This window comes from Triticum dicoccoides, chromosome 5B (assembly GCF_002162155.2).
Source record: "Triticum dicoccoides isolate Atlit2015 ecotype Zavitan chromosome 5B, WEW_v2.0, whole genome shotgun sequence".
Classification (NCBI taxonomy): Eukaryota; Viridiplantae; Streptophyta; class Magnoliopsida; order Poales; family Poaceae; genus Triticum; species Triticum dicoccoides.
In genome coordinates, this window is record NC_041389.1 from 378,005,425 (window position 1) to 378,020,333 (window position 14,909).

The following is a 14,909-nucleotide window of genomic DNA, read 5'->3' on the forward strand; positions in this document are numbered from 1 at the left end:
ACCATCTAATCAATGTATACTCTGCAGTTCTGCATCGGGGTGAAGACCCACAGCCACAGGGTGGTAAGCACAGAAAAACACAAATGTGTCCATGTTTCTCTCTGACCCTCTCTCTTTCTCTGATATTTCCCACATCCTTCACAGACTGGCAGCGCAGAGGCCGCCATGATAGCATGGCCAAGCAAGAAAGAGCCCCCACCAAGGTGTAAAAAGAAAGAACCCCAAAAGAAGAGAACAAATAGGAAAAAAGAATCACAACAACACAACAACAGCAAGAAATCAAGCCCTGTTAATCTGACCCCCAAAAAAACCATGTAAAATGATGGTTTATCTACTCGCCGTTCCTTTGTTTTCATGTGATGACCGGTGGAGGTGACCTCTTTCTCCTCTTGGGTGGGGGTGGGGTGGTGCAGGAGGAGTAATCACAGGACAGAACCTCGTCTGAGCACAGGTTAACTGCCGCTTCCGCTGTGGCTGCCCTCTTGCAACCCACCAGCCGCTGTATTAGTTGGTAGCAGCTGCTCACCCCTTCCTATTATCAGGGGAAAAAGCTATAGCATGTTACACAACTTGATCACAATTCATAACTTGCCAATGTGCTGAAGGTGATCCTCATGTTACCTCTGCTAGGCCAATGCACCAATTGACTGCAAGCCTAGGGTTGAGCAACGAGGTGAGGGACGGCGTCTCACCGGCGGCGCACAGCACCGCCGCGGCAGCCATGGACGACGGGCAGTGGTCCAAGAACTCAATGTCTGTGGCATTGCATTTTGCAGCATTACATTAGTGCCATGTTGCAACGACTCTATGTAGTCAAGTAACAAAACATTGTTGTAATATACCATGTATTGCGGCTAAAATCATTTGTGTGGCTCGGGCGATCAGGTATCTCATGTGCCTCCCCCTCGGATCGACTTTGCAAGCGAAGAAGTCGATGAATGTGAACGGCGTGACCGATCGGAGCCTCCAATTGAGCGCCGTGAGGACGAGAAGCTCCATTCGAAGGATCGTTCTCGGCTCGAAGATGTATCTTGTGCTCTCTATCTGGCAATGTACAAATCCATAATTCACATTACAACTCTGCTGAAGTACCAAAGTTGAGCACCAGAATAGAAGTGTATGACAGTGGAATCAAGTAGGTGGGTGTAATTGCCTGAAGGTCTAGGAGGGAGGGCACCAGGGTCTCCTCCATCTTGGCAGCCAAGGAGAGGCAGGTCACAGCTAGCAGCTGCATTGCCCATCCATCCTCCTGCTGCAAGAACACAAACAAACACTGCAGTTAATATAGCTGAAGCAAGGACAGATAATGTAGCACTATGTCTATATGTTCTTGTGGCATTCTTGTTCTTTTATGAGCAAACATGGATGAATAAACCCTCTTCAAATTCCTTAAATCAAGTGTATATATATGGAGCTGCAAACCGTACATAAAATAGTTTGCTGAAGGCAGAGTAGATGCATAGTACCATATACTCCCTCCGTCCGGAAATACTTGTCATCAAAATGAATAAAAGAGAATGTATCTAGATGTATTTTAGTTCTAGATATATCCCTTTTTGTCCATTTTGATGACAAGTATTTTCAGACGGAGGAAGTACTACATATGGTGGGACCCCTGTAGTTATGCTAAGAGGACAACATTAACCACTGTTACCTACTGTGAGTAGCACTAGGAGAGTGATATTATAAGCCTGCTTGTTTGCCATCTTAACATTGGCCCCAAAGTAATAAGGTTGGTGAGATATGCAGTCACATCAGCACTTGGATTATTCAGCTAGCATATCATCACCAATTCACCATCCAGTAGACCAGTAGTATCACTTGGAACAAATAATCCTTAAAAGAAAACATGGAGTGACGCCAGCATGCCATGCCCACTGTAGCTCCCACACTGAACTCTACTATCTGACATAAATAAATAATCCAAGGGCCTGTGTTTTACTACTAACACAGCATCCACAAAGCAACAAGAAAGTCAGAAAAACAATGCTGCTTTGCACCGGTTTACAGCTAGCTCTCGCAGCTTGTTCTTTTCCTTTGGCCAGGTAAATAAACTACTACTGCTGACTGTCACCACCCCAGCGCCTCCACCGTGCATTGCAGAGTCACTTTGGAACTGGGAGTAGAGTAGATAGATACCTGACGCTAGTGACTCCAAACACTATCCCATACGGCATAGGCCATATACTTACTTAACACGAGAATGTGGAGCACAAGGGGCAGTCAGGCAAAGCACAATGATAAGGCCTGTTCCACGATAAAAGCTTGGGCTCGCTTGCGCTAAAGCACGCTGCAAAGCCAAAAGACCGCTCTGTCTTGAGCGCATAAACAAATCCCACACGCCCTGATGATGCCCCATTCATTCCGTCTGAGGGTATAACCGTAATTGGCCGGTTTGTTGAATTGATGTGCTAGCAGCAGTCTGCACACCAACTTCCAAAACTTTTCTTTTTATACGGAACGGAAAGAACGGCATCGGCCGAGCGCTACGCACCATGCCGAAAGATACAGAGAGCAAACTGGTTATCTGATACGCGCGTGACATGGTGCCCAGCGTGTACGTATGGCTGTCTGACATGGTGAGATTTGTGTGCGCGGTTAGTGACGTGCAGGGGCAAGGACGGCGAGCGGCGAGCTTACCGGCAGCCGGTGGAGGGAGAGGAACCGGTCCATGTAGTTCACGGCGAGGTAGGCCGTCAAGGGAAGGAATCCGTAGTACTCTTGCACCTGAACAAGGAAGACATAACAATACGGGATGAGATAAAGATACAGATAGCAGAAAACTACACACGCAAACATGCACCATCCAATCCAAAGAAGCTCATCTATGTCACCTTGACAATCCATGCAACGGAGTCGGCCCGGGCGGCGGGGTCGACGGACCGCGACCGGAGCCGGTCGGAGTAGTCGGACCGGGGCGAGTAGTCGGCCTCGCCGCCGATGAGCTCGGCGACGAAGGAGGCCGCCGACTCCTCCTCGGCGCTGGAGCACCAGCCATCGTCCTGCTCGGCGGTGGTGCAGGTGCTGGCGGCGGCGTCGACGAAGAAGAAAGCGTCCTCGGCGCAGAGGAGGAAGGACGCGTCGTCTTGCGGCATAGCCGGGCCGGTGGGGGCCGTCACTGAGCAGCGGCCATTGCCGTCGAGTGGGCGGCGTAGCAGTGGTGGTGGTGGAGCAGAGGCGATGCGGTAGTGGAGCTGAGATGGTAGCTAGAGATGAGTAGCCGCGCGCTAGTCTGAGCGATGTGTGGGAGCGCAAGGGGATATATAATACAGGATGGCCAGCTAGTGTGAGTGTGTGCAAGTGTAGGACAGAAGTGTTCACTCATGAGTGTGTGTATGTACGTATGAGCTTTTTATCCTCTGCGTATATATGTTGTAGTAGTACAAGAAAAGAGGAACAGCCTCCGTAACTGATAAGTAGGGAATGATTAGTAAAAAGAGCCCACGTGCCATGCATGCTAATGGGCTCCTTTCATTCAAATGAATTTTATAGGATTTGTGAAGGATTGAAATCCTTAGGATTTTTCCTATGCTGGTCCTTGGATTCATAGGATTGAAATCCCATAGAAATTTTTCCTATGGTATCTTTTGTACAACATTTTATAGGAAATATAACATCCACTCCAACCTTTTTTTACAATTTTTTTGTTTTTTTCTATGCCATCAAACACTCATTGTTGATCCTATAGAATTTAAATAAGCATGCCACTCCAACCCTATACTTTTTTTATTTCTCTGTTTTTAAAATCCTACGAACCAAAAAGGCCCTAAGCAGTGTCTGAAACACAGTAAATCTTTTTTTTTAATGGAACATAGTAAATCTATGAATTCTAGTGGAATGCACTGATGACAACCGTAGGCCTATATGTGAATTTCAAAAATGCATGAATAGGAATGTCATGATTCACTTAATCTTATCAAAAATTTAAACACAATAATCTAATGGCAGAGTCCATAGTCTTACCATCGAACGACCCGCACTTTACACATTCGCTAGGTAGCTCGGTTTCTTCTGAGTTAACACACGCGCGCGCGCGCGCACGCACCCACACACACACACACACAAACTAAATATTGTGGTATTAGCATGAAAGAATATTGTGGTCTTTTTATCTCACCAAAAAAAAAACGCATAAACATGGAATTTGTACAAACTCCAATAAAAATTGACTCATATTCTTTATATAAAAATTTGGCCCTAAATTAAAGGAAATTTTGAAATTATATTATTATGAATTATTTAATTCAAAAATGACAAGTTCCTCTTTACCAGAAAAAAAGAACCACTTAGAATAACCAAACAGATTATATTTGTCGAGAAATGCAAAATGGTATGGAGATGATCCTCATTATTTATTTTCATCCATTGTATTATTTCCTTGTGTATTCTTGTAGGAGGTTTTTGTACATGTGTCTTTAGTTTCCCTTTTATCATCTCGTCCAAGAGAGAAAGTTCTTCTAATTCTATGAATCTTTCTAGAATCCTTTTCTCTTGAATATCAGTTAAGAGAGTTTGAAGTTTTGACAAAAAGAATTGGTATGAAGATGAACTTGAGATGAAATTTGAAGATAAGAAATATTTTTATAACCACCAAAATCCTCAAAAACACTTGCAAATCAGGAAAATGTTAATAAATTTGTAAGTCTCACTACCACCCACTATTGATTTTGTCTTGGGGGTCAAAAGGTTCGTTGTGCCTAGGAACATAGGGGGGAATCAATTTACACTGTCGGCGTTCTGGGAACGGGGGTCCTCAGACTTGCCTGCCTGCAGCCTGCGGCGTGGCTCAAGGGGCGGCCCAGCATGGCCCATCTTCATCAGTACGAGCTCAAGACCCTCGCGAGAGGCCAAGCCTCGCGGGGTGGACGATAGGAAGCTTCCTCAGGCACGGCCTCGTCAGGCTGGCTCGCGAGAAGGCGGAGAGATCAAGGTGGGGTACCTCACGAGGTGCCCATGACGCAAGCCATGACGACCAAGGGCGCCAGGCGGGCGCCAGCCCGCGCAGTGTCCTCCTTTCCTCTTTGGTGCAAAAGGAGCAAGCGCAGGCGAGAGCATCAAGCAAAGGCATCTGTTTCGGTGCAACAAGACCAAGACCGTCGCAACGGCAGGAAGGAAGTCATTGTGGAGCCCAAGCCGGCGTCACCACCAGAGCCTTTGACAGGCGAGGACCAACTTTAGTCAGGATAAGTGTACTGAATGCTCCCCTTCAAAATGGCCAATAGTTGGCGCCCTTCCCGCTCAATATTTGGGAAGAGGCCCAAGGCCTTTGCCTATAAATAGGACTAGCCACCCACAAGGTAGGGCATCACCTGGAAACCAGCAGAAAGAGCGACTGAACTCCCCCTAGCAGTTCATCGCACCAGCCAAGAACAGACCCTCGCAAGGATGTTCTTCCTTGTTGTAAGGGCATATTTTTTCCCAAGATGTTTTGGTCATTGATGACAATGCTTGTGCGGACTAATCGCGTGCGTTAAGTTCTTTCAGAGATTCATCCTTTGGCACGAGACGATTTTCTCCCCTCGGTGTTCTATTCAAGATGGTGTAGCTCCTTCATTTCGTTGTTGGTGGACTAGTCTCGTAGGAGTCACCGTACTATCAAGAGGGGATCCATTTTGGTAAGACTTGGGTGGAATCAACATGTATACATCCATATCACACCCGTCGTTTTCTTTCCGCTTCATTGGAGCTGCCGTTTTCCCCTTAGTATTCTTTGCTCTGCCCCAGCGGTAGTACCGCCGACGCTCCCCAGCGGTAGTACCGCTCCAAGCGGTAGTACCGCTCTCAGAGCGGTAGTACCGCTCTCCGAACGGTAGTACCGCTTGGGGTCTTCGGTCGTAGTACCGCAGTGCTTTCGGGCTACTGCCGCCTCGATTCGAGAATGATGTTTTTCGTGTCGGGTTTTGCGGTACTAAGGGCGGTAGTTGTGGCGGTAGTACCGCTCCAAGCGGTAGTACCATGCCTACCCCCACCGTAGTACCGCCCTTGGGTCAGGGCCCTGTCAGCGCGGCAGTACCGCTGGGTTGAGCGGTAGTACCGCCCGAAGCGGTAGTACCGCCCTTCCCTAGCGGTAGTACCGCTCTGTGCGGGGTTGCTTAGTGGGATAACGGTTGGATTGTTCCCCCTACTATATAAAGGGGTCTTCTTCCCCAAAGTTGACCTACCTCTTTCCCCCAAAGCTCCATTGTTGCTCCAAGCTCCATTTTCGCCCGATCTCTCTCCCTAGCCAATCAAACTTGTTGATTTGCTCGGGATTGGTTGAGAAGGCCCGGATCTACACTTCCACCAAGAGAAATTTGATTCCCCCACTTATCCCTAGCGGATCTTGTTCCTCTTGGGTGTTGAGCACCCTAGACGGTTGAGGTCACCTCGAAGCCATACTCCATTGTGCTGAAGCTTCGTGGTGTTGTTGGGAGCCTCCAAGTGTTGTGGAGATTGCCCCAATCTTGTTTGTAAAGGTCCGGTTGCCGCCTTCAAGGGCTCCAATAGTGGAATCACGGCATCTCGCATTGTGTGAGGGCGTGAGGAGATTACGGTGGCCCTAGTGGATTCTTGGGGAGCATTGTGCCTCCACATCGCTCTAACGGAGACGTACTTACCTTTAAAAGGAAGGAACTTCGATAACACATCCTCGTCTCCACCGGCTCCACTCTTGGTTATCTTGTCCCTTTACTTTTGCAAGCTTACTTGAGTTGTATCTATTGCTTGCTTGTGTGCTTATTGTCTTTGCATCATATAGGTTGTCCACGTAGTTGCACATCTAGACAACCTATTTCATTGCAAGGTTTAAATTGTTAAAGAAAAGTCTAAAAATTGTTAGTTTCCTATTCACCCCCCCCCCTCTAGTCAACCATATCGATCCTTTCAATTGGTATCAGAGCCTCGTCTCTTTATTAAGGACTTTGACGTCCGAAGAGTATGGTTGACACCCATGACGGTGCGGAGGAGCACTCCGGTGTGAATCCCATCTCGTCCACGGCCGAAGGGGGAGCCTCGGTCTCTCATGAGGAATTCAATGTGGCTTTAGACACATTGAAAACCTCCATGACGGCCGAGGTTAAAAGCATGTTTTCTGATTTCCTAGACGGACTTAAACTATCTACCTCGCCGATGAAAGTGGGTGATCCCACTAACAAGGTGACGGATGCTACCTCCGACAAGGGGGAAGCTAACAGTGAAAAGAGTCCGTCTACTAGTGGTAGAAATGGCACCGGCATCTTTGCCAATGTGGAACCCCCAGTGTATAGAGGACCGATCCCCTCTACTCATTTGAATCATGCCGGTCCTCCTCCTAAATATGTGAAAAATGAAGATTTTGACTCTTGGGTTTATCGCTTCAAGCGTCACTTAAAACATGTGAACACTAACCTTTGGAGAATTATTGAAGAAGGTTTCTATCCTCATGATCCAAGCAACTTCACCCCTCGAGAAGAAGTGGACAATCAATTCAATGAGAGTGCTCTCTTCATCATCCAAGATGCAATCCTTCCCGAAGATCTCCCTCATCTTCGACCTCATGTCATGGCTAAAGAAGCATGGAAATGTGTTGAGTCTCTCTATCGAGGAAGTGCTAGCATTCAACGCTCCAACTATGAAGTGGTGCAAGATGAAGCCGATGAGTTTGCAATGAAAGAGGATGAAGAACCTCGTGAGCTCTTTCGAAGAGTGACCAAACTCGCGGTCGCACTCCGAGATCATGGGAGCAAGGACACGGATGACAACTGGATCAAGCGCAAGTTCCTCAAGGCCATGATGCCCTACAACAAGGCCATGTCCTCCATCATTTGCCAAAGACCGGACTTCCACTCCATGACCTCAGGTGAAGTGTTGGATGAGTTTGTTGCAATGAGCATCTTGGACAAGACCGCCGATAATGCGGTGCTCCGTTCTCAAAGGGCAAAGAAGACCAATCTTGCCTTGAAGGCCAAGGTTAGTGTGGAAGAAGAAGAAGAAGAGGAAGATGAGGAGAGCAACCCCGAGGACACGAAGTATGATTATCATGAGCACATGGCTCTTGCCTCAAGACAATTTTGGAGTAAGAAGAATACAAGACCCAACTTCCACAAGAACAACTCAAGTGGCCTCAAGGGGAAGCAACGAGTTAGAACTTGTTTCAACTGTGGCAATGTTAGCCATTTCGTTGCGGATTGTCCTTACGAGAAGCGGGAAGACAATGGTGGCAAGTTCATCCGAAAAGACAAAGCCAAGTCCTTCCCCAACAAGAACAACTTCACCAAGAAGAATCCTTCTCGCGGGTTGGTGGTTCAAGAATAATACCGTGAGGATGACGATGATGATGAAGATGGTGAAACAATGGCCATGGCATCCGTTGCCATTGTCACAACTCCCCGGGTGTCTCTCTTCGATGCACCTAACGAGAACATCACCGCCAAGTGCCTCATGGCTAAGGCCACCAACAAGGTAACCCCCAATATCAAAACCACCATTATTCCTAATCCTCCTTCAATGGATGACTTTGATAATGGTTAGAGGTCTAATGAGGAGATTAATGAATTTGAGTCCTTCATGAGTAAGCTCAAGGGCAAATCCAAGAAGCACTTCATTGCTCTCTTGGAACAACTTGGTGAAGCCAATGACATGATAGAGGCTCACGAAGAAACCATCTCTAAGATGGAAGGTCATAGTCGTGATTACGCCGATGAGATACCGGATCTATCTAATGATCTTGCTAAAGAGCGTGGGCATCGTTTGGCTCTTGAGGAGTCACACAACGATGACCATGCCAAATTAAAGAAAGATCTTGATCATGCTCTTGTTGTGTCTCGTGTTCTAACTTCCGAGAAGGCTAAACTTGGGGTTGAACATGCTAGACTCAAGGAGGAGTTTGATGTACTTGACAAGGCCCATAAGGTCTTGAAATGTGCTCATGCAAACCTCAAGGAGTCTCATGCTCAACTCCAAGTTAAGCTTACCAAGGAAAAGGCCACATTTCCTCACATGGTCTTAATTGATAATGCAAATGCTACTAACCCATGTTGTGAGCATGTGCATCTTGTGGAGGAGAATGCCAAGTTGAAGGAACAACTCGAGAAAGGTCTTGTGTCATGCATACAACGCGAGAAGAACCTAAATGACCTTTTGCGCAATCAAAAGGAAGTTGTGGGCGAGGAGGGAGTTGGGTTCACGCCCAAGTCCAAGAACAAGAAGAAGAACAAGGAGAAGAATAACAAGGCCAATCGACCTCCCCCGCTCAAGCAAACTTTTGTGAAGGAGGGAAAGGGTGCTCCTAAGAAGAAGAATGACAATGCGAGGAGTGGTGATGCCAAAGAGCGCAAAGCCATCTCTCCCAGCAAAGCCGGCGACTTTAACCCTTCTTATGTGTTGTGTCGTGCTAGCGATGGGCATGTTTATGCTAAATTTGTTGGTTCTTCTTATGAGTACATTGAATGGTCTATTTGGGTTCCTAAGACCCTTGTTACTAACATCAAAGGACCCATTACTCAATGGGTACCTAAAACCAAGCATTGATATCTTGTAGGTGTTTGCTTCCGGTGGGGGATCATGGTTGCTCGATAGTGGAGCAACAAATCATATGACCGGGAGCAAGGACTTGGTGGTGGACGTGCACAAGATCCCATCTATGCCCACCAATGTTGAACGGGGTGATGCCTCACATTCTAAGGTATTGGGTCTTGGCAAGGTTGCCATTTCTCATGATCTAACGATCGAGAAAGTCATGCTTGTTGAGTCCCTTGCGTTCAATTTACTTTCCGTTCGTCAACTCGCACTCATGGGCTTTGCCACCTTCTTTGATATTGATACTGTGGCCCTCTTGTGGAGCAAGACTCTTAAAGTAGCCTTTGTTGGGCATGTCGAGAATGGTCTCTATGTGATTAACTTTTCGCAGCAACCCACTAAGACCGCGACATGCCTAATGGCTAAAGTTGATGTGGGATGGCTTTGGCATCCCGTTTAGCCCACGTCAATATGAGAACTTTGCAAAGTCTTCTCAAGGGGGACCATGTTCATGGACTAACGAATGTTAGTTTTGCCAAAGATCGTGTTTGCGGTGCTTGTATCGAAGGAAAGCTTCATGAGGCGGCTCACCCTCCCATGACTATCATCTACTCGAAGAGACCCTTGGAGCTCCTGCACATGGACCTCTTTGGGCCTCCATCCTTTGATAGTCTTGGGGGTAGAAAGTATTGCTTGGTGATTGTGGATGGTTATTCAAGATACACTTGGGTATACTTCTTCAAGAGGAAGAGTGAGACTCAACAAACCGTCATCGACTTTGCAAATGAAGCTCCACGTCAACATAATGCAAAGATCCTGACAATAAGAAGTGACAACGGCACCGAGTTCAAGAACTACACCTTGGATGAGTTTCTTAGTGATGAAGGGATCAAGCATCAATATTTTGCACCATATACCCCTCAACAAAATGGTGTTGCAGAGAGGAAGAACCGGACGTTGATGGATGCGGCAAGGACCATGATGGCGGAGTTCAAGTCTCCATACAACTTTTGGGCCGAAGCCATCAACATAGCATGTCATGCATCCAATCGGCTCTATCTCCGCAAAGGCTTGAACAAGACTCCGTATGAGATACTCACCGGGAACAAGCCCAATCTCAAGTACTTCCGGGTGTTCGAGTGTAAGTGTTTCATTCTCAAGAAAGGTGTTCGTTTGTCTAAATTCGAGGCTAGAGCTCATGAGGGCATATTTGTTGGTTATGCTACAAACTCTCATGCTTAGCATGTTCTCAACAAGTCCAACGGACTCATTGAGGAGATGTGTAACGTAGAGTTTGACGAAAATAACGGCTCCCAAGTGGAGCAAAGTGGTACTTGTGATGAAATTCCTCCCCAAGCCATAAGAAGAATAGGTATTGGTCATATCCTACCCATTGAGGAACCCCTTGTGGCCGAAGGAGAAGGACAATGCTCCACCTCTATGGAGCCTTCACCTACTCAAGACCCACACACTTCCGAAGAACCAAGTGAAGGCCCTCAACCTCGGGAACAAGACCAAGGGCAAGATCAATCTCAAGATGGTGGTGAACCTCCACATGATGCCCAAGGTCAAGTTCTTCCCCTCGAGCAAGTTCAAGATCATGAGCAAGCTCAAGATCAAGAACAAGCTCATGACGACGCTCAAGATGATCAAGTGAACCCTCTGAAAGTATCGATATGGTTGACTAGAGGGGGGGGTGAATAGGCAACTAACAATTTTTAGACTTTTCTTTAACAAATTAAAACTTGCAATGAAATAGGTTGTCTAGATGTGCAACTACGTGGACAACCTATATGATGCAAAGACAATAAGCACACAAGCAAGCAATGGATATAACTCAAGTAAGCTTGCAAAAGTAAAGGGACAAGATAACCAAGAGTGGAGTCGGAGGAGACGAGGATGTGTTACCAAAGTTCCTTCCTTTTAAGGGGAAGTACGTCTCCGTTAGAGCGGTGTGGAGGCACAATGCTCCCCAAGAAGCCATTAGGGCCACCGTAATCTCCTCACGCCCTCACACAATGCGAGATGCCGTGATTCCACTATTGGAGCCCTTGAAGGCGGCAACCGGACCTTTACAAACAAGATTGGGGCAATCTCCACAACACTTGGAGGCTCCCAACAACACCACGAAGCTTCACCACAATGGAGTATGGCTTCGAGGTGACCTCGACCGTCTAGGGTGCTCAACACCCAAGAGTAACAAGATCTGCTAGGGATAAGTGGGAGGAATCAAATTTCTCTTGGTGGAAGTGTAGATCTGGGCCTTCTCAACCAATCCCGAGCAAATCAACAAGTTTGATTGGCTAGGGAGAGAGATCGGGCGAAAATGGAGCTTGGAGCAACAATGGAGCTTTGGGGGAAAGAGGTAGGTCAACTTTGGGGAAGAAGACCCCTTTATATAGTGGGAAGAACAATCCAACCGTTATCCCACTCACCAGCCCCGCACAGAGCGGTACTACCACTAGGGAAGGGCGGTACTACCGCTCCGGGCGGTACTACCGCTCGACCCAGCGGTACTGCCGCGCTGCCTGGGGCCCTGACCCCAGGGCGGTACTACCGCCAGGGAAGAGCGGTACTACCGCTCCGGGCGGTACTACCGCTTCGACCCAGCGGTACTGCCGTGCTACCCAGGGCCCTGACACCAGTGCGGTACTACCGCTAGGGAAGGGCGGTACTACCGCTTAGAGCGGTACTACCGCCCCTACTACCTCCCTTAGTGCCGCAAAACCCGACACGAAAAAATCGTTCAAGAATCGAGGCGGAAGTAGCCCAGACGGACAGCGGTACTACGGCCGAAAAACCCAAGCGGTACTACCGCTGTGGAGTTTCGGCGGTACTACCGCTGTGGACGTCGTACTACCGCTAGGGCAGAGCAGAGCATAGTAAGGGGAAAACGGCAGCTCTAGAGATGCGGAAGGAAAGACGACGGGTGTGATAAGGATGTGTACGTGTGATTCCACCCAAGTCTTACCAAAACGGATCCCCTCTTGATAGTACGGTGACTCCTATGAAACTAATCCACCAACAACGAAACGAAGGAGCTACACCGTCTTGAATTACAACACCGAGGGGAGGAAATCGTCTCGTGCCAATGGATGAATCTCTGAAAGAACTAAACGCACACGATTAGTCCGCACAAGCATTGTCATCAATCACCAAAACATATTGGGAATAAATATGCCCTTACAATCTCCCCCTTTTTGGTGGATTGATTACAATACGGGATTTGCACAATATGATAGATATAGGATAAGCGCAAAAGCACAACCGTCCTAAAATGTCGAAGGGCTCCCCCTGGATGTGTGCTACCTAGAAAAGTGCTTTGGACTGCACGGCACAGATGCCAAGAGCAATGATCCCCCAACATTTTAGAGACCAACTACCTAAGCAAGATATGAGAGCATCATAAATATAACAGGATAAGCATGGAACTCATAAGCTAGATAGACATAGATAATGATACGGAAAGATAAGGTAGCATATGTCTCACACCATATGACTCGAGCTTAGGTCTTACTGACAGAGCCAAAACTTAGGTCTCACTGACACAAACCAAATAAAGCAACACGCGAAAGCACAAACACAAAAGACGGAGGACACAAAACGCAAATCCCTAAACTCTCTCCCCCTTTGGCATCGAGACACCAAAAAGGAGAGGGAGTGTTGCTACGGCTCCAGGTGAAGGCAAACGATGGACACCCATCAGATCTCAGAGGGATCATCTGCGTTACCATTGTCAGCTGGGAAGTGCTCAGCATCAGAATCAGTCCAGGGGCAGTGCTGCTGAATCCACTCCTCCTCCTCGGTAAGCTGATCCTCAGAACCACTAATCACAATAGCACCCATCTGATGCATGAGCTCCTTGTGGCGACCTCGGGCCTTCTTCTCAGCCGCATGAGTCATGTACTGACCGTGAGACTCCATGCAAAACAGCTTCTTCACCTTGATCTTGAGCTTCTTGGCCCAAGAGGGCTCTGCCTCAGAAGGCACGTAGTCATCATCTTCATCCTCAGCCTCAGCCCCAAACTCCTCCTCAGTCTCCATGGCAGCAGCAGATGAAGGAACTCCAGTCCTAGGGGCCTCAGTGCCCCAGTTATCCTTCTTCCTCAGACGCTTGACATCGTGAGACACCAACTCTCCAATCTCCAGCACCACCTTGGGATAGACACGATCCTAGGCCTTCTCAATGAGCAGCATAATGAACGGACCGTAAATCGGGCACTTGCACTCGGAGATAGCAGAAACCAGCTCAGACCACATAACATGAGAGATATCCAAGGACTCTCCGGTGCTCTGCCCCTTCTCCCGCTGACAGAAGAGAAGCATGTCCACGAGATAAGAGTGAACCTGGTCCAGATTCCCGATGCGAGGGAAAAGAGTCTCTCTGAAGATACGGTGGAGAATGTCCAGATAGGCAGGCAGCTCATAGGTCTCCTTCTTCATCTCATGGTTGATCCTCAGAGTGCAGTAGGGCCACAGAGCTTGCTTGTGAGTGGCATTGGCGCGACGGTGGGGGCGAAAGCCGACAGAAGACTCAAGTCCAAGATCTTCCACCCCAATCAATTGCATGAAAGCTTTCCACTTGACTGACAGCAACTTGCCATTTGTCATCCAAGTCAGAGTCCTGTCCTCATCGGTCCCAAGCTGAACCGTGGCATAGAATTGGGCCACAATATCAGCATCACAGTCCTTGTTGAATTGCATGATCTCGAGAATGTTCAGCTGAGTGCACATCTGAAGAGCTTCACCAAAGTAGTCAGGATCGTTCTCCATATGCTCGGTGTCGATGGAGTGCACGTTGACATAGAGATTCTTCTTGGCTTTGAGAACATCAAAGTAGATGGCAAACTGGAACCTGTTCCAGAACGGACGGTTGACCAAAGTAGGATCTTGGTCGACCTCATACGGGTTGCGACGGCGCCTTGCCCAGAACTCCTTGGGTGGCATTTCTGGCATGGTTTTGCTTGACTTTGGCTTGACCCCACGCTTCTTCTGCAGTTGGGGAGGAGGTGGAGCACTAGAAGATCCTCCGGCAGGCTCAGTGGGCTCAGTGGTGCAGTAGCGCTTGGACGAGGCACGACCGGGGTTGACACAATGAGCCTGATGCTCAGGAACCTCATCACCTGGAACCACACACACAAACACGCAAAACACCCAGAAAGAACGAGCGTAAGCCACAAACACGAACAAAAGGATCACTAAGAGGTGGGAGGATGATGGAACCGGGTAGAAGGCGGTAGTACCGTGACCCTTGAGCGGTAGTACCGCTCCAAGCGGTAGTACCGCTCTGGAGAGAGCGGTAGTACCGCTCTCGGCGGTAGTACCACTCTGGGAGAGCGGTAGTACCGCTCGAGGCGGGGAAACAGCAGTTTCCAACTACCGTGGTCAGATCCGGTACTACCGTCCTACCAAATTCAAAAATACTCCAACCAAAC

General features: G+C 48.1%; 1 protein-coding gene across 1 annotated transcript; it reads right to left on the minus strand.

Annotated features, from left to right (window-relative positions):
* Window positions 1–345: 345 nt before the first annotated feature.
* On the minus strand, window positions 346–3,245 carry LOC119309273 (cyclin-D2-1). Its single transcript, XM_037585304.1, has 6 exons — window positions 2,835–3,245; window positions 2,641–2,727; window positions 1,154–1,252; window positions 843–1,044; window positions 622–755; window positions 346–532 (listed from the first exon to the last, which is right to left on the minus strand). The coding sequence occupies exons 1-6, from the start codon at window positions 3,093–3,095 to the stop codon at window positions 353–355; spliced, it is 963 nt and encodes a 320-aa protein (XP_037441201.1). The 5' UTR covers window positions 3,096–3,245; the 3' UTR covers window positions 346–352.
* Between the last annotated feature and the right edge of the window lie 11,664 nt (window positions 3,246–14,909).

Bases quoted from the DNA above. Each gene is read 5' to 3' on its own strand.
- LOC119309273 (XM_037585304.1), bottom strand. From the start codon at position 3,095: ATGCCGCAAGACGACGCGTCCTTCCTCCTCTGCGCCGAGGACGCTTTC. The intron at 1,045-1,153 runs GCAATTACACCC...GTACATTGCCAG, and splicing joins CCTCCCTCCTAGACCTTCAG to ATAGAGAGCACAAGATACAT. The intron at 533-621 runs GTAACATGAGGA...CCCTGATAATAG, and splicing joins GGTGCATTGGCCTAGCAGAG to GAAGGGGTGAGCAGCTGCTA.